General features: G+C 39.9%; 1 protein-coding gene across 1 annotated transcript; it reads left to right on the top strand.

Annotated features, from left to right (window-relative positions):
* The first annotated feature begins 63 nt into the window (after positions 1-63).
* lmf1 (lipase maturation factor 1) lies at positions 64-23743 on the top strand. Its single transcript, XM_085762512.1, has 11 exons — positions 64-301; positions 1674-1983; positions 3060-3070; positions 5464-5612; positions 13033-13098; positions 18953-19120; positions 19981-20161; positions 21213-21366; positions 21581-21764; positions 22030-22142; positions 23376-23743. The coding sequence occupies exons 1-11, from the start codon at positions 64-66 to the stop codon at positions 23560-23562; spliced, it is 1761 nt and encodes a 586-aa protein (XP_085618638.1). The 3' UTR covers positions 23563-23743.
* The last annotated feature ends 195 nt before the right edge of the window (positions 23744-23938 follow it).

The following is a 23938-nucleotide window of genomic DNA, read 5'->3' as shown; positions in this document are numbered from 1 at the left end:
ATAATAATAATAATAATAATAAAATTGTATTATTATAAATCACTTCCGCGTCTACTAAGTCACATGACCGTCAGCTCCTTGAACATGGCGGCCAGCAGTGAAAGCGCTGAGAGCTCTGTGCGGAGAAGACGTGTCGACATCAGGAAGACAGAGAAAGACGCCGCGGACACTGACAGCTGTAAAGACCATGGATCAGAGACCAGTAAAGACACAGAGACAGGGAAGAGACCCGGGTCACTGCAGACCGGGACTTACTGGCTCACACGGATCGTGCTGCTGCGCTTCACCGCCTTTATTTACTGTAAGTGCGCTGAAGTTTCACTACTCTGCACCACACTCACAAACACACGAGGTGTGTGTGGTGTATTACAGTCCGTCTGCTGTGTAACATGCATTTAATATATTAGTCTACAATGACCTCACATGCTGTGTTTTCCTTTATTTAAGTCACATGAGTGCAGGTTCTTGACGCTCTGTTTGTGGGACTCAGGTTTTCAGTCTCAGCCTAAATCTATGAGCACCGGTGTGAAAACACAAGCAAGATCAAAAATCAAAAACCATACATTGCTCTCCTACACAACCAGATACAGACACGCACTGTCCCGCATTCTGAACTGGCAGAGCCACCTTCAGACCTTGGTGTTTGCTGTTTGCCTTCATAGCCTGATTTCACCACATGACACACATCCATGTCAAAGTCCTGTGTCTGTATCAAACAGTTTAGACTGAAATGTGAATACATCTTTCAGAAATTAACAGCGACAGACGTGGAGAAAATTGTTTTTACCCTTCTGATAAAGAAAGAAAAACCCACAATTGTCACTGAAATAACTTGAGACTGATAAAAGTAAAAGACCAAAGGATGTTCTCCCAGAAGCTTTGTGGACTGATGAGACAAAACTGGAGCTTTTTGATCCAAAATGAAGCTTTTTGGCAAGTCACATCAGCTAATCGTACACAGATGCAAAAATGAAGCACACAAAGAAACAAGAAAACACTGTACCTACTGTGAAACCTGGATCAGGGTCGGTTCTGTTCTGGGGCTGCTTTGCTGCACTGGTACAGGCTGTTTTGAATCTGTGCAGGTTACAATGTAACCTCAAGACTATTAAGCCATTCTGGAGAGAAATGTGCTGCCCAGTGTCAGAAAGCCCTGGTCTAAGTTGCAGGTCAGGGATCCTCCAAGAGGGTAATGACCCAAAACACACAGCTAAAAACACCCAAGAATGGCTAAGAACGAAACACTGGACTAAATCTGAAGTGGCCTTATGAGTCCTGATCTACTGAACAGGAAGGATTGTACAACAAATATCAAGTCAAGATTAAGTTAAGGGTACCATCATTTTTGTCCAGGCCAGTTTCATTAGTTTGTTTTATAAAATTACTCTGTTGAACCACAATTCAAAAGCAATGTCTGATTTTGTTTAAGTTTTCATTAAATTGTTATTACTTATGTTAGTTTCAAGTTATGTCAGTGACAGTTGTGTTTTTGTTTTTTTTTTTTAGTTTTTTTCTTGAACGACCAACAATTTTGTCCATGTTTGATATGATTTCATACTCATGCTATACTTATTTATTCTTGGTGATGCAAAAGACCTTTTCAAAATAAAGGGTAATGAAAAACAATATGTAGACTATATGCAGTGATAGTGGTGTTGTGTCTTTTCCTGCAGTGGTGGCGTTCAGCGTAGCTTACAACCAGAACAAGCAGCTGATTGGTGAGCGCGGCCTGATGCCCTGCAAGAGCTACCTCAACAGCGTGAAGCGCTACGTCGGGGGAAAGATAGGCATGGCCGCCTTCGCGTACACACCGTCCATCCTCTGGTTGTTGGACTGGAGCGACATGGACGCCAACCTGGACGCCATGGCCCTGGTGGGGATGGCTCTGTCGGCGTTTGTGCTGGCGACAGGAATGGCCAACATGGTGATCATGGTGACGCTGTGGGTGCTGTACCATTCACTGGTCAACGTGGGGCAGCTGTGGTGAGTCCAGGATAGATAGACACATTCCGTGCATTGGCTCACATGTAACTGAATTATCAACTGACTCTCCATTAGCTTCCTGGAGCAATGAGACAGATCTTCTGAGAAATTGGGAGAGACCAAGAGCTGATTAAACTTACATTCATTACTTTGACTGAAACACGACCGCAGATGAATGCAATTTTTTTTCTAAGGATTCCTAAATGGGCAAATAGGACATTTAGGTTCCAGCCAGGTTGCATTCAGTAAAGAAATTAAATGTCACACATGTGACATTAAGCTGGTATGAGTAACTTGTACCAGCTATTCTATTCTACATTATAATATATCCACATAGTTATACAAATATATTCCTTAAAGCTTTTGAACTTTATGAAATCACTGTTTTGGATTTAGACTTATAGAAGAGGATTAGTGCCGCTGAAAAAAGAAAAAGTGAGTTCTGACTTTCTTCTCAGAGTTCAGATTTGAAAGTCAGAATCCTATTCTTTAAAGTCAGAATTATGCGATTAAAGTCAGAATTCTGAGTTTAAAGCCAGAATTCTGAGAAAAAAGTCGGAAGTCACTCTTTTTTCCACAGCAGCCCTAATACTCTTCCGTCAAATAATAAACAATAGTTTAGGGAACCCCCCCCCCCCAAAAAAAAACAAACAAACAAAAAACTCTTGTTTCAGTATTTCAGGTGACATGATTTACATTCTATTCTATATAATATTATAAAACTGGCTTTGGGACTTGGTTGAACAAAGCATTTGAAGACATTTGAGGATGCAGTTGAGGTTATGGGAAGTTATGATGATCACTTTTCACTGATTTTTTTTTTAACAATTCACACACAAAACATTTTTTTTTTCTTTAGCTACTTCAGAAAAATAACTGTTAGATTGCTCAGTAATGAAAGTCAAGCCAAGTGAAGAAATAATATAACGATGATAGTAATAAAATAATAATCATAAAAATAGTCATGACAAAGAAATGATCTATTACATGTAGCTTATTCTAACTATTTGATGATGTTAGAGTGCATCAGAAGTCTTATTGCATTGTGGTTTCTGTTTCCCTTGTCTTCCTCTCAGGTATTCCTTCGGTAAGTGAAGTTCATGGTCCACACCAGTGACTCTTTCAGCTTTCAAAACAGAATCCAGGAACTGTCTTCAATCATCCAAGTGGATTAAAGGCAAAACATTTATGTGAAACACTCAGGTTTGGATGCAATTTTAGTTTGTTTACAGTGTAACTGGTGTGATGCACAGCAGGAATTCAGTGGAAAAATACAAACATTGGGATTTCAGGGAAAAAAAGAGGGTGAAACTAGCATCCTTCCCTTGCATCCAGCTGACTCTGCCTGGCCTTCAGCAGTGAACTGCCAGCTAGCTGCTGGGTACATGGTTGTGTTTGATATGGATACTGTGCTGATGATATTAATTTGTTAACATCTTTCCTAGAATCACAACTAAATATGATTATTCAGTCTGTAGTTTATTCGCTACAGCCTTGTAGATCGTCCTGATAGACAGCCTGTGGAATCTGAAGACAGAGCAGACTCAGTTCTTGTTTTGTAGTCTACAGTTGACCTTTCTGTGCTCCTGGATGATTTTCTCTAGCTGTTGGGTTGTTCCATCATGACTACACGCTGGTTGTCTTTCTTAATAATGAGTAGGCAACTAGTTCCTGTCTCCAGTGTAGTCTCTGTGAATCTGAATCTCTCACACATGTTGGTGTTATTGGGACACCGGTGACATAATGACATTTTTAGAGTTGAAATAAACTTATCTTTAAAGATATGTTTATTCAGTCCTATTATTTAATTCTATGAGGTTTGAAATGGGCGCTGAGAATGGTTATACTGGGAATCATAAGAATCAATCCCAAAGAATAAGAAAAAAAAATCCCAACTTGTTTTATCCTTTGGAAACATGCAGATGTAGAGTCATGGATTATAACTATAATACAGTATAATCACAGCACATAAATCTACTTTTATGCTTATACTTCTAAATCTCACCACCAGCTTTCTCATGATTGTTTTCCCCAAAAGTGTTTACAGCCAGTTATTGGGTTAAAATCCAGCCAGCGACAGAATTAAGTTTTATTGACGTACAGTACATTACCTCCTAACTTGGTGAACCCAGTAAACTGTCATGAATGTACGAGTAAAGAGGGAGGACGTAGAGGAGAGAAGAAAGAAAGTATAAATAGGAGGCTACATGCAGGGCTCTGGCCCAGATAAGTGGCGAGGTCAGTGGCAGCTTTCTGACTGGCTAATGACACTTTGTAGTCAGAGACGCCAGGCTGATGTCTGTGGTTAGGAGCTGCGGCTTATATTTCTCTTTTTGAAAATATATTTATTTTCTTCTTCTCTAACTGACACTGTCTTTCTCCTTCACTCCCTCTTCTTCTTTTTTTCCCTTGGACCTATTATCACCCTATAGCTGACAGAGCAACTTTAAAGTCTGCAGACTGAGCTCCTCCAATTGTTCCCAAGTCTAGACAACAAACCAGAGGCCAGGGGTTTGTGCCGCTTGCGTCATTAGTGGCAGGCACCGCTCACTCACTCACTATTTAAAAAATAAATAAATAAATCCAAGCATTGCATTTAGTATGGTCAATCTGAATAATAAAAATGCACTGGATTTGGTTTCAATCAGGCAACGTGGTTCTAGGAATATCAAATCTTGGTCTGTTGGTCAGTTGGGTTCCTACCTTAATAACCCAACAACTACTGAATGGATCACCATGAAATGATGTCAGACATTCACACCTCCAGCAGGATGAACTGTATTTATTTTGGTGATATTGAGGCTGTTGGTTGATAAATCATTTTGGTTCATGACCAAATATCTGCTCAACAAAGGCCATTGTCATCATACATTTAGATTATTCTCTTGGTCAACATCTCTGTCAAACAAAGACTCCATGTAAAAATTACATTATTAAGCTTCAGATCCAACCTCACTAAAGGTGTTAGCTACAAGTTTAATTCCTCCCGGCACTCACACTCGCCTGCTCTCACTCCAACCTTTAATTGGTTGCCAGGTATACGAGCGGCTAGTAGCTAAAGCTAAGCTAACGCTAACTGTACTTAAGGAGCAGCAGCGTGTTGACAGTTGACTGAAAACACAACTGAATAATTTCACCCAGCATCACACCTGCACCGGAAACGTTACAGTGCCGGCTGACCGTTAGTTAGCATTAGCATTAGCACAATGCCATTTCTCCACAGAGCTATCACATAAATCCAGTAAAACTTTTATTCTGCACCCCTCTAGACATTCTGTGGATAACCGTTTTGATGAAAAAGTTGGAGCTATAACCTTTAATATGAATATATAAGAGCAAAGAACTGTTTACAGTAGATCTGTCCATCTTTCTCTTGGTTCTGGAGTGTGGTCTATTGAATAAAACTTTGTCTGTTCTTCTGTTGTACGTTGAACCTTAAGAAAATAATTTAACCTGTTGATCCTGTGGTGTTTTGTTCAGGTTGGGAGAGCCAGCTGTTGGAGACGGGCTTCCTTGCCATTTTTTTGTGTCCAGTTTGGACTCTGTCCCAGGTCCCCCGCAGCTGTCCACCCTCACGCATTTGCATCTGGACCTTCAGGTGGCTCATTGTCCGCATCATGCTAGGAGCTGTGAGTAACACACTATACAAATAAATGCAATATATCCTGCACCTCAATAGAGTCAGTGTGTGGAAAACACAAAAATTAGTGATGAGACCAGAATAATCAAGCTGGGTTTTGACGACACAGGAATGTACCTGAATGCCTCATAGTTTCTATTGAATATTTTAAAATACTTCTATAATTGGATACACTTTTCCTTCTTGCAATTGCAAACTAATCACTTCTTATTGACTTTTTCTGCATTGAACTCCTTGTAGTGATTATTGAACTTGTCAAACACAGTAAAAACTGATCAAAGGGAATTTACTCGGGGGCTCTCCCATTCATAAAACGCTTTTACTGCCAACAGCCCCTTGACTAACTTATTTCCTGTGGGGAGATCCTGCACACTGCACAGACATGGATATTTCTGTCTTGGAGGAAGTAAATAGTCTAAATTCAAGCAGAAAGGCATGTGTGGCACATATACCCGTACCTGAACACATCCAGAAAGGCAGTGTGAAGAAATGAAAGAGTTTCTCAACAGCATAATTCCCTGGGATATTCCAGTGTTTGTCCTCCTGATTTTAGACTGTTACTTTTGGAGCCGTGCTTTGCTGTAAAACCCTGCCAGTATTTGGAAATCCAACCCAAATATATGGTCAGCTAAACAACATGTCTGGTTGTTTGACAGTTTCCATGGTGAATTTCAGACCACCGACGGGGTTTTATCTGCCAATCACTGCAGTTACCACAACCCCAGTGGGGTTTTTCCTATTAAGACCGTGAAGAGCACTGCAGCACGGGGGGCGCACCTCGGCTCTGAATCACTGTCACGGGTTCACAACTGTAAAGAAATATAGTCTTCCTGACTGATCCTGGATATGTGGAGGGTTTGGTTAAAAGCTGCATCTTTTTTGGTACATGACATAATATTTTTGCTACAAGGAATATTCATATTCAGTATTAATTAAGGCATTTTTTTAAAGGGATAGTTCACCCAAAATTCAAATTTCATTCATTCTCATTATCTACTCACCCTCATGTCGACTAAGGGCTGGGAGAAGTTTCAGAGTCCTCCGTGCCTTCTCGGAGTTACAGCGGGGCTCCGTGCAGCACTGCATGTCCATATGACGGTTGCGAACGGAGCTCACTTTTCTTCGTCCAAAAAGACACACCAAAAAACATCCAAATACCTTCATAGTGCTCGTCTGTAATGTCCCTCTTGTATTGAAGCCCCAACATGAGAAATTGTTCCGAAAAAAATTAAATAAATCTGTATTTTAAGCTTGTTTGTAGCGGAAGCTCCCAGCACTACTCTTCCTGGTCCGTCCAAATCTCGCACGATTTGCACTGACGCCGGCGCAAATCGCACAAGATTTGTTTTTTGGTGTGTCTTTTTGGACGAAGAAAAGTGAGCCCCGTTCGCAACCGTCATATGGACACGCAGTGCTGCACGGAGCCCCGCTGTAACTCAGAGAAGGCACAGAGGACTCTGAAACTTCTCCCAGCCCTTAGTCGACATGAGGGTGAGTAGATAATGAGTGAAATTTGAATTTTGGGTGAACTATCCCTTTAATAATAGGGTAGATTAACTAATGTCCACAACAGTTTTGTTGGTGTAATATCTCAGTAACACATTAATGGAATTCCGTCATGTTCACTTGAACCCGATGATGAACTGGAGTTTTTATAGTCAAAGGTCAAGGTTACTGTGTCTTCACAAAACATACTGCACTACATTATGTTTGAACAGATATTGGTCTAAACTCCAACTTGACAGATTGACAGGGGCATGCAACCGTTAGGTGGCTTCAGACTCTTGGTCAGACAAAGGAAGATATTTTAAATCGTTGAACTCATAATAGACATTTTCACAATGATGTCTTTGTCCTTATTAATTGATGGGTTAGGTAAGGATGTTTTGTTTACAAAAATATTCCTTCAAGCTGACTAGTTCCCTAGTTTTCATTATATAACACATACTGTTACCTCAACATGATGTCTTCTGACTATGTGCAAAATATTTCAAGAATTTGCAATTGGATCTGACTATTATCTGGTGAACAGCTCACCCTCAGCCCATTTGGATTATCTCATAACCCAAATCTGTGATTTTCTCAATCACATTCTCATTTTTTGGGGTAATTTGTAACAATGCTGCATTCAAGTACTGGCAAAAATGTCAGACATTCAGAACTTAAAAGTTTAACATCATAATAGTATTGACGTGCCATTTCACAAGAAGTCTCATCCAAATGCTAAACGATAAACAAAAGAATGAAACTGTCACAGACTCACAGGTTTTGATTTAGTAAATTGACGACTAGTTATGGATTGGCTGAGGTTTCAGCTCCGTTAAGGTTGTTTTTTCCCCAAAGAATAATAAAAACATGGAGCATGTACTGAACACCATTAGATAGTACTACGTTGGAGTTGAGAAACGGTCACTTGTTATAGATCTGTCCTAGTCACAGCAGTTTTTTGTTCTGTCTGGCAGCCTGTGGTTGCTGTGGTAGCTCTGTGACTGCGAGAGGACGAGATGGCCTAGTCAACACTTCAAAGGATCCTTCAGTCATAGGAAACGAGTGAAATGGTTGTATTTTTGCAGCATGACTAAGAAATGTCCCAAGTTGTCACACTGGTTACTGTTTACATGGTTTGATCCCTCATGTTAAGTTATTTGTCCCGACAGAATAGTGCATAATGTCACAATGGCATCGGTTGGCATGAAACATCAAAGGTCCTTTTTTTAACACGTACTATAATGATCAACATTTTAAAGTATAAGTAAGTAAGTTTACAAGGCATATCCATGTGTACTGTAGCTTTAATTTCAGCAAATTCAAATTAGTTTTCTCTATTTCTTTTTCACAACTGATTCCTCACAAGCAAATTGTCTACTCACACACACACGTTTTATTCTTGTTGATCTAGCTGTGGAACATCTGCACTATATAATTATGTAATATATATATAATTATAACTTGTAAACTTGTACTGAGTACACATTAGAGTTGTGCAAGTTCTTGTCTACAGCAGGATGTGTTGGTTGCAGTAACTCTGGGGGGAATGGAGACTGTTCTCTACTCGGATATCATAGACACTTACAGTACTCATTCATTGCAACCTATATGGAAAAAAGTAGGGTGGTCTCGTGATTTAGACGGCACCAAACGTAGTCTTACTGGCCCACACATCTCAACTGAACTTGGAAGATCAGGCTTTGGTTTTGGTTTTGGCTGCAAACGCAAAAAAGAAACATGAAATGTCTATATGCAGTGCTAATCAAAGAATTATCTTTACTAGTGTCCCCATTAGTAAAGGTGGATATGTTTAATGAAGCGCATTGCAGAGAGACATTAAGCTGTTTGGATGCTTTTTAATTTGAGCTTCGGCAGCTTGTTTACTGCTCAGCAGCTGATTGTGAGGGTAATCAGGCGACAAGCTACAAAAAAGTGTAGTTAATTTGATTTTAGTGGCTCATGAACACTGAAATATGGTTAGCCATGTCCACTTGAGGGCAGGACAAAAAAAAGTTTGACTTTTTCATGCTCATTGATTTGCAGCCCTACAGTACTTTTTCCACATCTCCTTTTCCTAACAAATAAATCATGCTGGCGGCGTTATAATAGACTTTACAAGTGTGGTAAGTTTTAGATTGTTTGTCCATGTCACTGTCACTGTTCTTCACTTTCAAGGCTCCTCTGTCTACTGAGGCCCAAACAAAATATCAAGAGAGAAGTTCTGTTTTATTCTGTTCTGTCCTTTTCGTTTTTGTACTTGTTCGGATGTGTGGACGCATGGTGTGTGTTGGGAGTTTATTGTCACATTCAAAATTTCATCATAAAACAGGATTATTGTGAAAGTCGTCAGCTGTGAAGAAGCTCCATCAAGCTTTCCATTCACTCATCATTAAAAGTATCTTAGATGTTTCATCCCCCAAGAAATTCTTGTTTGACTTGTTTAGTTGAGAAAAAGTCATGAAGACCATGTGTGCTGTTATTGTTTCTGCTGCTTCCATGTTTTCAAACCCACTTTGGGATCCGGTAAATTTTCTTCACACATGAAATTATTGTTTTTAACATTGCCACATAAGTGCACCAGTGGGGGATATATTTTTTAAAAGAGCAGAAGCCAACAAATCACAACTTTCCCTTTAACTATAATACACATTTTGATCATAATTGTACAGAAATGTCAGTGGAGTTAAGTCTTGAGGTGTGTGTGTGTGTGTGTGTGTGTGTATCCAGTGATTTTCCTCAGGGAAACCTGTTGAATCCACACAGGTATTCCTATTTCCTTCCCCAGGTCCCTCGGCAGACTGCTCTGTTTACGTTGCAAGTCTGAATATCAGGTTTTAGTTGATGACATTTCAGGATCTCATGATTGAATTAGATTAGATCAGCAACATCTTTGGCCGCAGCCTGTCGACAGCCAGCAGCTGCAGGCAACAGCCAAGCTCATTATCAGTATGAAATGTCCTGTTTTTACTAAATCTGGTTAGGGAAGTTAGCGGCCGATTCATTCCACATTCCATGCCAACCACATGATGGGCTAATGTATCAGCATTGACAATCTCGTGTCCTGGATAGCGCTCTATTTACTTCATTTGGTTCATTTGGTGCAAAACAGGCACAAGGTTGAGGACACATTTCTCTGTGTTATGGGTCCTGATTGAGTTTTATTTTCTCTTTTAAGATGGGAAAATCCTCTCTGACATTTTCTGGGCTAATTTGAAATGTGTTTGATTTAGTTTGTGTGTGAACTTTCAGTAACCCGCCTCATACTCTGAACTATAGACAGCTCAACAATGACCATCAGCTGGATCACCTGCTATTGCTAGTGGCAGCTCTGTGCTGTGCCTAGGATATCTATTCTATTGTTGTATCCATTTGTCTTTGCCCTAGTTTTATTCTTAGGATGAATGTTACTGTTCAGTTCTTAACACCCTTCATGTTTGGTCTCATTAGTGCTCATTTGCCAGTCTTAATTGTCAGAGAGCTGTTTCTGAGACCGCTGACAGTCAGAACAGCTAATGATGTCTTCAGACAGCAAATTAGATTCACATCTGATTTGGTCTTTAGGAGTGACTTCCCACTTTTTAATGCACAGATGACTGAAATAGATTTTTATATTTTAATTAGGGCTATCAAATCTAATTAATTACAATCTACTTTTTTTGTTGTTGCTGTGAACATATTTAAGAAATATTTCATTTCAAATTCATTTTCATCAGATATGTAGATCAATGAATCGTTGATATTATAGCCTTCAAAATTCAACATCAACCTACATGGTTGGACAGAACCTGTTTAGTATGGAGGGGGACACTATTTTTGGCAGTACAATAATACAGTCTGACAAAATGTATCAAATGAAAGAAGAAACTGTACAGTATTAAGCACAGTTACTCTACATGGTCTCTTGGCAGGAAATTAAGTAGAACATTTCCTTGCAGAAATTTTGCCATGGGGGGCACTGCTGGGAATCAAACCCATGAATTTAAGATTAAGAGTCACATATTTTACAGACAGAAGTAATCAAACACACACGTGATCATCTCTCTCTCTGAACGCTGACATTAAAGAGCTGTCACCCTTTGTGTGTGTGTTAGGTTGTAATTACTTTCACTGAAAACCTAAAAAACTGCCGAAGGTTTGATTGACAACATAGTCAGTTAGTCAATTAACTGGGGTGAGTCAAATGTGGGTGTGCCGCATCGTGTGGCCAGGTGTGTGACAGCGCTGTCCCACCCTCCAAAATGCTCAGAGATGTGCAAGTAGCAAACGGTGACAACGCACCACAGACAAACTTCTCAATCAGAAACAGAGTTTGTGAATGTACAATAGAACTTTTAAGTTGAGATAATAAATACAAAATCTGTTCACCTGATACCGTCTGGTATCCAGAGTAGAACCAATAATGCCAAGTTGTTTTTGCTGGAGGATGAAATTTGAAAACGAGGTGCGTCCCTGAGTTTACTGCGTCCTTTTGGACTTTAATGTGTCACAGATGCAGGATGCATACAGAAATAACTCAATAAAGAAATATTGTTTTTTCTATTAATAGAAATAAATAAACATATGGGTATTTTGACATAAATGTCTTCATATATCCAGAGGATGTATTGAAAATATATCGACTCACAGACATGCTGTTGTCTTGACTCATTGAACCGGGCAACACCTGAGAGTTATACGTGGTGTACAGTACCTGAGTGTTGGTGTATAGGTTATGTGACCTATGGCTAAGTGAAACTTGAAACAGACCTGCTGTACCAGTACCACCCTGTGCAGGTCTGTTCCAAGTCTCATTTATCCATAGATGGCATACTGCTGGGTGGGACTGGCCACACTCGGGCTCATAGTTCTATGAGTCAGTCTGCTCTTTTGAGCACATTGTAAGAGAGGGGACAAGTGGAAAAATTGTATTCACCATTTCCTTGATTGAGACAAAAATAATCAGATTAATCAGCAATAAAAATGATCATTAGTTGCAACCCTACACTTGTCATGGAGGAACGAGGATCAGCAGACCCTATCAGAAAAACATTATTGGCGTCTTTTGGATTATTTGTCATGTATAAATGCAAAAACTGTGACTGCACATGAATTTACATGAGTCCTCTTTTGTCCAAGTCATCATCCTCTCATCCTTTACTTATTTAACCTTATGCCTACATTGATTTGTTCTTTCCTCTTTTCTATTCCTCATTCTACAGACAAAAACAGCACCACACAAACACAAAAATTAAACTCTCCACCCTAACCACACCTGACTGTTGTAGGCATACGTACGCATCTAGTGACAAAACATTACTTCAGAAACATGTAAGAGACTCTTTGCATTCAGATTAACCTATCTCATTAAAATGTCTTAACAGAATTCCATTCATTCACTTTTATGTTTTATTTTACAATGCATGTATTTGTTAATTCAGTCTAATTCACTACAACAATGGTCTCTGTTTACTGTGTGGATACCTGTATTACCATCATCAGTCATTTCTCTGCTTTTTTATTGCCTTTTATGTAATATGTTATCTCGTGTGAAAAACTGTCTCTTTGTCACACAGTATCTCTTTTTACATTGAAAATGAATCTTTAATCTGAATTCTTAATGCATTCATGCTTTGAATTAACGTTTCCTTCGTATATGCACGTGGATGCGGATAGATTATGTTATATTCATTTTGGACTGTTTCAGCTGGATGCGTGCTTTCAGTGGCTGCAGGCTCTAATCTGATTTTCTAATGGGCTGCTTATTGTACATGATTTATAACACAGGTGACGCCTGCTGTAAAGTATAACATTAGTGAGAGCTTTCATGTTTTTACTTTCTGTTTGTCTCATCTGGTTTTATCTAATTTTGAAAAACATTGTACATTGTCAAAATTGATGAATACGTAAAGTTTATTATATCATTATTATTTTCTCCTTTCCAGGGTCTCATTAAAATCAGAGGGGACAAATGCTGGAGAGACCTCACCTGCATGGACTACCACTACGAGGTGTGTGTTATGCGTGTATTACGTCTTTTTATACACTACATTTACTATACACAGTGTGTGTCTGCGTTTCTTTTCAGTGCACAGGTTTCTCTGCACTGTGTGCCATACTACTGAGCTACACTCACTGTACATAACCATTCCTCAGGTCCTGCTCTCCGTCCATAAACTGATTAAACTGACCAATGTTTTCATCAGCTGCTGAGCCATTGAGCTTTAGTTTCTATCCGCTGGTTTTCATATGATAAACCGTCAAGAAAAGCACCAGAAAGACTCATTACCACAGTGCAACTCAACGGCCAATGTCTCATTCAAAGATTCATTATAGCTTACAGTGGCTAACTTACCCTTGTGCTGCGAGGGCTGCAGAGGTTAGGTACGGTCACTTCTTTTACGATTTCACAACCCCAGATGTTTTCTATTTCCAAACATATAGTCCTCACCCCCAACAGATGCTGACTCAAGTGAACTGGTAATCAGTCAGATCTTGCTCACTTCCCTCTGGAACTGATCCCTTATACTCCTCAACACCTGTAAATAGACTATTGCACAACAAATAACAAAAAATAAAAGTGTGCTTCATCACCATGCACTGACAGTTTGGGGCTATGACCTCTAGCTAGCCACTAGCTCATCATTTTACAGTGGGTTTATATTTTGTGTACAGTGGGTTTCTATGGGCTTTTTTGGGCTGTGAAACCCAAACAATGAGCTAAAAGGTGCGGAACGTTACGAGACGGAGTTGTTTTCGAGGCAAATGTAGATACTACTTGCTGAAAAATTGCCCCTGACAGGAACGCGCATCAGCGGTTTTGCATGAATTTACCTCTAAAACAACTCTGTCTCATAACATTCCATTATTATCTCATAGCGTGGTGAATGTGCAGGTCACAACTTGTCCCCAAGAGCGTTTTGGAGTTGTTGGATTGTGTATTTGATTAGTTTGATGAGCAGCTCGCGGCTCTGCTCTGCTGTTCTAAAAATAGCTTGCACCGACAAATAAGGGTAACGAACCTACTCCTAAGACTATAGAGATTATGGCAATGGGCCACTTTGCCAAAATGTTGAACTATCCCTTTAACATACCAATATTTAATATAGCTGCATTTACATTTTCTGAGCAGGCTGAGGGCCCTCTGTCTTGGGGGGGAAAAGAATCATCTGGTGCACAAGAAATGACGCATTTGAAGTTTCCAGATGCTACAACGGTGGAGAGTGGTTATCATGGGAACTGACAAAGAAAATAACAGAAGCTGAATTTTTCTCATCATACAACCCCAAGGCTGTTCGCTGACTTCTAGGAAGTGCAGCAACACCGCATCAATGAACTGTGAGAACCAAGGATTTCACCAAATCAGATCAGTGTCGGTATCAAGTTCAAATGACACATGAAGTACAAATCATTCTTCAGACTGCATCACAAGTAGAAGTAAAGAAAAAATAAAGATCACTCTCTCAAAGACTAGTTTTGTAATTTCCCAAAAGGCCTGTTTTCCTTCGGCAAAGTGAATATGTTAGACTGATCCAGATATACAAAAACATTGCGCCTTGGCTTTGTCTCCTGACTGATGACATGACTGCAATGGACTCACATCAGGCTGACCACAGCAGGGCAAAACATTACAGTAAATGCTGTCAAGGGTTTCAATAAATCAGCCTCTCACACAGAGCGTGAGGTTGTGCAAATCCACTGTTTGTTTTTCCCCTGCGGGATGCTCAACCACTCTGACCCACACTGCTCTGTGTTAGCCAGCCGCAGGGAGAGCAGGGCCATCGTCTGTAATTCATATAGACAGGAATACACTGGCTCCTATGGAGCTGCACGACTTGAGCTGACACAGATCAGGAATACAATATACTACTTACACAGTCTGAGATGTAATGGGAAATCCTGACAGATTGTAAGACACTGGATAGCTAATGCCATTTGGGATTATTATGTCTGTGATTTATGGAGTAAACTTTAGGAATGATGTACTTGACATATGAATTGACTTTTCTTGGTTTGGTTCTTTGGTACTCTGATTTGTTATTCTAATATATTCATGGGGTTTCACTTCCCATGAGTAAGAATAATGTTAGCATAGCTAATGTCTCGTAGAGCAATAGACCAACAAATTAAATCAAATGAGACCTTACTGTACATCTTTATTGCATCAATTGTGTGTGTTAATGAATCATACAACACATCCTTAACAGGGGAAATTAATCTTTATTCTTAAATATCTGTATATTTTTAGATTGGCCCGCTTGGCCTGCAGCACTGTGAGGCAGTGCATAGGGGTTGTGTTGCTTTCTACCACAAAGTGCTAACATCAGCGTGAGAACATGGCTGGAGTGACCATACTAGCATCCTTATCTTTAGCAGTCTAAGTTCATAATGTCAGCTTGCTAACATTTGCTAATTAAAGCAAAACTTAAAGTCGTTTGATTGGCAGCTATATATCGTCAAACAGAAATCTTGACGTGATGATGGTGCTACATGAAAGCTCAGTAGATTAAAGTTTTCACAATTAATCCTCTTAAAGGAACTACTCATAAGTCAAAATCTGATACCAATCCATCAAATAACAACACTGGAGATAAAGTCACGGACTTAAGCCAGTTTGATTCATCCTCTGGAGACAATGAAAATAAAATTGCTCTGTATTATAATGGTTGAGATAATTAAGTCTGGATAAAATATTGAATTTTTTTCCTAATGAAGGCTAATATCACACAGAAGAGGACATTAAAAATGCTCACTGAAACCAGCCTAAATGAGCTTAATTGTTTAAGGCAGAATGCCTTGCTGTAATTATGCAGTGGTAAAGGAAACTCTTGGGTACATGGAGCCTTTCAATCACAGCTTACAAAAAAAGTCTAAATTCAGCAATACAGTAATTCTTTGGTCCCAAATTCCAAGGAACCAAAGTCTTAACTACATTGTCTGTTCAGTTCATATTTAAATTGGAGCACAAGAGCAGCAGCGGCCGTTAAACAAACCAAAAAAAAAAAAGCAGGAAAATGTTGATCCTCTACAGAGACGGCATGTGCACTTGATGAACTTCAGAGAGGAGAATCAAGTGCAGCATCAAAGTGTCAGCAGGATGTTAATCAGTCTGGTGTGGCTTTCAATTTACTAAATATACAGAACATGTGTCTCATGAAAACTTTGCACACGTTTTTTGTACGTCTCCTCCATGCCATCCAATCCAGCAGACACTGACCAACATAAACACATCATTCATCCTTGACCTGACAAACGTAATCGTGACAACACTGAAATATCTAAGTCTCTTTTTTCCTCACTGCTGTGTGAGATTTACTGGAGCTCAATCACACCGACGAACTAAACTTTAAAAAATGACGAAAGAATGTGTGAAATCTCAAAAAAACTTAGAATAAAGGCAATGCATGTAAGAGATAGATAGATAGATAGATAGATAGATAGATAGATAGATAGATAGATAGATAGATAGATAGATAGATAGATAGATAGATCACTTTGTTTTTACACTAGCACTGCGTCAATAAAGTGAATAGTTTGTGCTGTTTCCATAAGCATGTTGTATTTGTAATGTCTGCATTTGTGACTTAGATGCAAATCAGATCACATTCTGTGTCCAGTTAATACAAAGAACCAGCTCATCCCATAAGGATCATCTCGGCACTGTGTCTTTCATGGCGAGCTGTCAGCGGCTGCTGTCGTCTTGACTCATTGAACCTGGCAGCTGTGCAGTAGATATTCCCTCCTAAAGGTTCTGAGTCATCCCGTCTGACCAATCAGAGATGGTCAAACTCAGGGGTGGGGAGTCATGGCTTTCAATCAATGTGCTTCTGGTCTTCTACTCATCTCCGACCAAAGGCTTCAAGCTGGTATGTGCTGCTGGAGGACGTCACTCAAAGGATAGCTCAAAGGCCGGCAAACTGGGCAGAGCAAGACAGCAGGGAGGGGGAGGGAGGGATAGCAGGAGAGGAGAGGTCTGTTTTCAAAAATACTGATTAAAGCTGGCTTGCTTTCCAACTCTTGCATATTGTAGTTTTTACTGAATTATGATTTTTTTAAACGTGTATTTACGCCAAAGCACACACAACAAAAAGGCGATGACAAGAAAAAAAACAAACAAACAAAACAGCAATGCGACATAGACAGACAAAAAAAAAACTATTCACTTCATTCACAAACTTCATTCATCCACTAATCTAGGGAGAGAAGCATACATAGTCATTATATGAATATCAGTCCATCTTGACTACTCATGTAGATGGTAAGACGATATGTCAACAGCTGACTCCAACAAGAGTATAATCAGGCATTAATCCACAGAAACAAACAGGAAAAACAAGAAAAGGAAAAATGAAATCAATTAACAAGAGACCAAACTGATTCATTGGTTGTTGCAACTAAGATATTTCATCCTGAATTATGAATTTAAATGATACATTTAAAGATCCAGTGTGTAATATTTGTCATGGTTAATTTGCAAAATCTGAATATACTACCAATGAATATATTTGTATAAGTGTATAATCGCTATAAAATAAAATCTGTTTTCATAGCTTTATAATTCCTTTTTTATATATACATATAGCAAGGGTCTTGCTTTAGAGAGTGTCGCCATCTTGCGCCGCCATGTTTGTACGGAATGGAAAATCCAGCCAACCAGAGAGCACATTTCAAGAGAAACTTTCACGTTCATAAAATAGAATTATTTAATAGATAAATAATATAATCTGGATGCTAGATGTCACTGTTCCCCTCATTTTACACACTGGATCTTTAAATTTCAATAGGAGAAACAAAGACAGAAACAGGAATTCTCAGAATCACATCATGCCATTTAATGTGTGCTGTTCTAATGGTGTAATCAAAGTGCGTTAGAAAATGAGCTGCCACCTGACAAGTCCTAATGCAATATGGAGCTTATTTCATGCTGGGTCCGTTTACCTGCTCTAACCTCAGCTGTCAACGGCCTTAGGGGTAATCTGGATATATACATACACACACACAGGGAGCACTGGAAGCCACTGGCGCCAGGTGAAGCCTTATTAACCCCCTCTGACACACTGCTCTCTTTCAGACCTGCAGAGAAATTGCAGATCTCCTCCTGTCCTGACTCCCAGGGGGCTGTGTAGGTGTGTTTCAGCAGTTTAGCGTTTTGTTTGCTTTGGTTTGTTTGTTGTAACGCAGCGAGCTCGCCGGCCAGCTGGGGTTGTTTGGTTGTCTGAGGTTGCAGGCTCTTTGCCCTTGGATTTCCAGGGGTATTTTGGTTAGCTATAGGTTGAATAACTCCTTCTTTTCTTCCATTCCGTAAAAACAATAAGAGTATAGACTAGCAGCACGGCTGTTTTTCTGCGCTATATTTATTTTTCACCACCTCACCTGACACTGCTTGCACGTTCAGCCATTAAACAATTTACATGCACCACCAAACATACACGCACTTAATCATACGTACGCAAACACTGCACAGCTCTGTATGAAACCACTGACTGTGTCTGTGTGTGTGTGTAGGTGGTGTTGCCTTCATTTGAATAAAGTTCCATCTTTATTTAGACATGGAAATGTTTCTGTCTTAACTTTTTCTCCATCCTGGGCTGAGATGAGAGATTAGTGCCAAAGTAAAGCAGAGTAAACGCCTACCTGGAGAGGCAGAGGCAGACTATGTTTAGAAACCACTCGCTGCAACAAGTATTGGAGTGGAGCAGACACTGAAGATAATCAAACATGATTTTTATATGAATATATGCAGAAATACATGGAAAAATCCAATCATTCAACTCCAATAACCCCCCCTGCTGGAACTTTTCCTGCAGCAAATCACTGCTTCCGACATCAATAAAGACTTTAAAGAGTTCCATTTCTGTCTTTCAGACCCAGCCGGTTCCTAACCCCATGTCCTACTACATGCACCGGTCCCCGTGGTGGTTCCATCGCTTCGAGACATTGTCCAACCACTTCATCGAACTCATTGTCCCGTTCTTCACCCTCCTGGGCAGGCGGATGTGCATCGTCAACGGAGCGATCCAGATCCTGTTCCAGGTAACACAAGCTATTCGCCGGTGGAAAATTGAAAGTGCTATTTTTCGACATGAAGCTAAACAGAGGGAGCAAATAAATACTGCAGATGTACAGAATGCACCCCTATAACTGATTAAAATGAACTGGCATCAAAAGCCTCTGAATATTTAAGTTTCCACCAAGCAAAGGATCTAAAGCATTTTTCATAAAAGTAGTAAAGTTTTAATTATGATGTAAACATTTACATGCTTCTTTACTTCTTTACAAACATTGCTGACAAATAGAAGAAAGAAAAGTTATGTCGTCTCTGCAAAGTGTCAAGATTTTATGAACCAAGAGACTTTGATATACAAGTGTAGTAGGTATGACAAAAACAAGTCTATATACAAATATATATGTATATATATATATATATATATATATATATATATATATATATATATATATTTAATGTATTTTACTTTCTGTATGTAATTAATTTAAAAAATAACCTGATTTGTAAAACAGTTTGGCATCTGTACATGATGACAAATGGCATGCTTTCCATTAGCATTCAGGGCTAATGTAGTTACAGCCACTGTACATTAATCCTCATTTGGTAAACAGCCTAAATCTGCATGCTGTGTTGTAATACAAGACCAGAGATGTGATTGATGCTGAGCCCGTTTCCCCACATGTGATTAGATAATAGTTTATTTATGACCGAATGGAAGTACAGGAGGCCCAAGTCTGTCGTGGTGAAAAAGGTTAAATTGTATTTATCTGTATTATTCTTCTCTTAGGTTTGTCATACTATATCATGTCTCTCCTCACGTGGAGGCGGTGTCAGAGTTTACAAGGCAATACGTGCTTTTCTTTGTCCTTTGTCTTCTGTTCTGTAGGTGGTTCTGATAGTCAGCGGGAACCTCAGTTTCCTCAACTGGCTAACCATTGTTCCCAGCCTTGCGTGTTTCGACGATGCATCCCTCGGCTTCCTGTTCCGCTCTGGCGGGGGAGCCAAGAAGGTAGTGCTGGAGATACAGAGTGAAGATGCAGCTGGACGCACCCCCAGCCCCACCAAAGGTATTTAAACTCAGGCAAAGCAGATATGTGCAGGGTATGGCTGTATCCTTCCTTCATGCAAACACATACACAGATCACAGTTGACTATGAGCAGAAAATACCATTGGTTTTATAGAAGCTAATAGCAGGTAGTGGGTCTGGTTATAACAGAAAGAGAATTAAAGGGAAGACAAGGGATTAGCACTTGGACAGCTGAGTAGCTGGGAAAAGTCTGACATGTGGTTTATTGGAATTTAATGTGATGTCGCTTACATTTTCTTTTTTTTACAGTGCAGACTTCTTAAAATGTTGTAAAAGAGTGAGAGTGGCCTCTCTAATTGGTCTCATTGGACCCATTAGTGTCTTTACTTTGTTGGAGGAAGTAGAATATAAAATAGGCTTTTACCTTAAGTATGAGTATGTTTTAATCATTTGAACAGACCCAGAAGGTTTTAGTTGGATTGTGTTGATGTCTTTACCATGCATGGGATAAGCAGGCCCGCATAACAGGTAGGAAGGAACTGATGCAGACTCGGCCAACATTTGTCAATACCAGGCGTCCCATGATCTAACAGGCCAAACCTTTTCCACTGAGGAAGTGTTAAAGTGATGACACGTACATAAACACACATAGGCTTACTGTGCACTCTCAGTAGCACGGGCTCTGTCACGTCAGCCCCCATCCAAATGATGAATTCACTTTTATGGCCAGACACTAACAAATGTGTCATAATTTGAAGTGCAATTACAACTTTCCCATGGGCCGCTCGGTTTCATTTGGAAATCGGGGATCACACAGCTGCGAGATGCTCTATTTCTCTAAAAGTCGTTAGAATTTAACAAGTAAACAAACACAGTCGCAACCGCTTTAGGCTTCGAGGGAGCGATGACATGCATCCCTGCAATTTCATAAAGTCTGGGTAGGAGTGTTGTTGACAGTGTGTGATGGATGGACAGGTAGACAGACTCGAACAGAAAAAACAAATATTCCCCTTTTGTCAGAATATTAATATGTAATGGACTTTTAGTTGCCGTTTTTCACATTCCATCATTTTTCATTTGTGTGTGTCAGGTATGTTCGTACGTCGAGTGGTGAACATCTCTATGGGCGTTCTGATTGGCTTTCTGAGCATCCCCGTGGTGATGAACCTGTTCAGTTCCAGGCAGCTGATGAACACCTCCTTTGACCCGCTGCGCATCGTCAACACCTACGGGGCCTTTGGCAGGTAGAGCTGGGAAAGCGGGGAATCTGGGGATTAAATTGAAGCAAATTTTAAAGTTAAATCAAGATATTTTACACTAAACTTACTCTTGCACAGTGCAAAGTCAGTTTTCTGTGCTTCACCTCAGTCATACATTTGTAAAAAACATCAACTCCAACCTCTTTCCTTGCAGTTTTAATAAGGGTTTAATCTTGTTTTCCAAACTTTTTTTACCCAGCATCACCAAGGAGCGTACTGAGGTGATTTTCCAGGGGACTCTAAGTTCTGATCCCAAAGACCCTGAGGCAGTTTGGGAGGAGTACCAGTTCCTGTGTAAGCCAGGGGATATTTACCGGAGACCGTGCCTCATATCACCGTACCATTACCGCCTGGACTGGCTCATGTGGTTTGCGGCCTTCCAGGTACATTAGCTTGTTTTGGTGGTATATGAATTATCCTCCTGTGGAAATGTCCACCAAGTGCACATATTTACACCAACTTCTACTCAGTGAAGACTAACTTGAAGCTGCTTTTACTACTAGTACGAGCTGATACTGAAAATCCATAAGTAAACTGTTTGACCTCTTCAGTGTTTTTTCTGTTCATGGTATTGTTCAGTTTTAAATCTCTTTTTTTACCATACATGTCCATCTTTTTAACATTGAATCCTTTTCTCTTTCCGTACAGACCTACGAGCAGAGTGAGTGGGTGATCCACATAGCAGGACGTCTGCTGTCCAATGACAGCACAGTCCTCTCCCTGCTCGACCACAACCCTTTCCAGGGCAGAGACGCCCCCAGGTAAAAAATAACAAATAATAATAATTTTTAAAAAACCAGAGAATGCAGAAAAGCTCAAATCAGTGGATCTTCATCCTCAGCTTTGGCAAAGGGACTTTTATCAGCATGGGGCATCTTCTGTCACTTCCCAGCCCCATCTATGTGCCGTTATTTTCACAAACTAATATCTACTCAAACATTTTCAGTTGTTATTTACTGAAATAGCTGAGCATGGATCGATTGAATGACAATCACATATTGTCTGCAGTAGTTATTTTCTGTCCTATAGCTCCCTCTAGTGACGGAAAGAGCACACAATGACTTTCTCTTGCTAAAAAATGTATTTGTGCTCATGATATATACACAATATACATTTTCAAATAAATTACCTAAATGATGTTGATAGTTAGTATCACAATGATTAAATTAAAGGGATAGTTCAGCTTATTTGAGGTGGGATTGTATGAGCTACAAATGCCCAATAAGTGCACTAGATGCAGTAGAAAAGTCTCTGCTCTCCCCCACTGAGAAACACCGGTGCATCGCACTGCACCAAGACACAGGCAGTACACTGCTGTCAATGAGGGACAATTAATCAGCGTATTTTCACCGCCTACGAGAAGTCCAGTCTCAGAATAGTACACCAGTTCAAGAGTACGATAGTAAAAATTTACAATGCATCAGCTGGTTAGAAAAAAAGTTTTTTTTTAAATCTGAAACTAACTAACTCACTCAGTACTCCTGAGTACTCCTCCGAACAGGCAGGCTCCGCGACGCGTTGTATCAGTCCAGCTGTTTGGATAAGCGGTGTGAAGAGGCGGAGTGATACAGCATGTCGCGGAGGAGTGCCGCGGGACTTTTTGTACTTAATGGGCATTTTGTAGCTCATACAACCCCACTCCAAAAAAGCTGAAATATCCCTTTAAGCTTTACATTTCAGTTGTCTGAACACTCACTATTATATTTGTACAGGAAAGGGCTAAAGTGTTTCAAATGCTACTGGGTGTTTTTAATGTCAGACATGACTTATATGATGCAGTGCAAACAAGAGACAAACAATGTCTCATGTTGTGTTTTACCTTCATCCTGATCTATTTTAGAAGCCCATTCTCGAACTGTGAGTGTTAAAAACAAAAACAACTCATTCATCTAGATTTTTTTTCCAAACATGAGGCTTGAGTAAAGTGCCTCCTGTCTCCTGGTACCCCTATTATTCTCTAACTCTTCACTCTCCTGTGTCCTCCTCCCTCTCAGGTGGGTGCGTGGAGAACATTTCAAGTACAAGTTCAGCCAGCCGGGCAGCGCCAGCGCAGCACAGGGGAAGTGGTGGCTGAGAAAACGTATTGGAGCCTACTTCCCTCCATTGGACCTGGAAGGACTTAGGGGCTACTTCCAGTCTAGAAACTGGCCCCACCCACATGTACCACCAAACAGAAACTAAAGTCATGACCTCAGGACTCAAAGGAAACTATACAGGGAACTATTCAACTGATATCAGGAAGATATATGTTTCAGTGCGAGACTGTTGATGTTCAATAAATGTAACAAAAAAGGGCCAAGGATGCATCAGGTTTTCCACATTTCATAAAGAACTGCTTAATAAAACATTTCCTGAAATTAAACATGTTGACATTAAAATTTGAGGACTCAGTAGTTGATCTTAATTGTTCACTAAAAAGGTGTTTTATTACTGCTTTTTGTATTGCCATACAACAGCATTGGAAAATGCCGATATAACTATTGAAACAGATTAGGGACAGGATACACTGGCGGGGTGTGGTTTTGGCTCGGCATTTTTCATCTTGGTCGGTTGTTAT

Source organism: Trachurus japonicus, chromosome 19, assembly GCF_045865225.1.
Source record: "Trachurus japonicus isolate A0001 chromosome 19, Traja_1.0".
Taxonomy (NCBI): Eukaryota; Metazoa; Chordata; class Actinopteri; order Carangiformes; family Carangidae; genus Trachurus; species Trachurus japonicus.
This window is presented reverse-complemented; position numbering and strand designations above follow the sequence as displayed.

Excerpts from the sequence above, each read along its gene's own strand:
- lmf1 (XM_085762512.1), top strand. The coding sequence starts at position 64 with ATGACCGTCAGCTCCTTGAACATGGCGGCCAGCAGTGAAAGCGCTGAG. Across the intron at positions 19,121-19,980 it reads CGATCCAGATCCTGTTCCAG|GTGGTTCTGATAGTCAGCGG; the intron begins GTAACACAAGCT and ends TCTGTTCTGTAG. Across the intron at positions 20,162-21,212 it reads CACCCCCAGCCCCACCAAAG|GTATGTTCGTACGTCGAGTG; the intron begins GTATTTAAACTC and ends TGTGTGTGTCAG.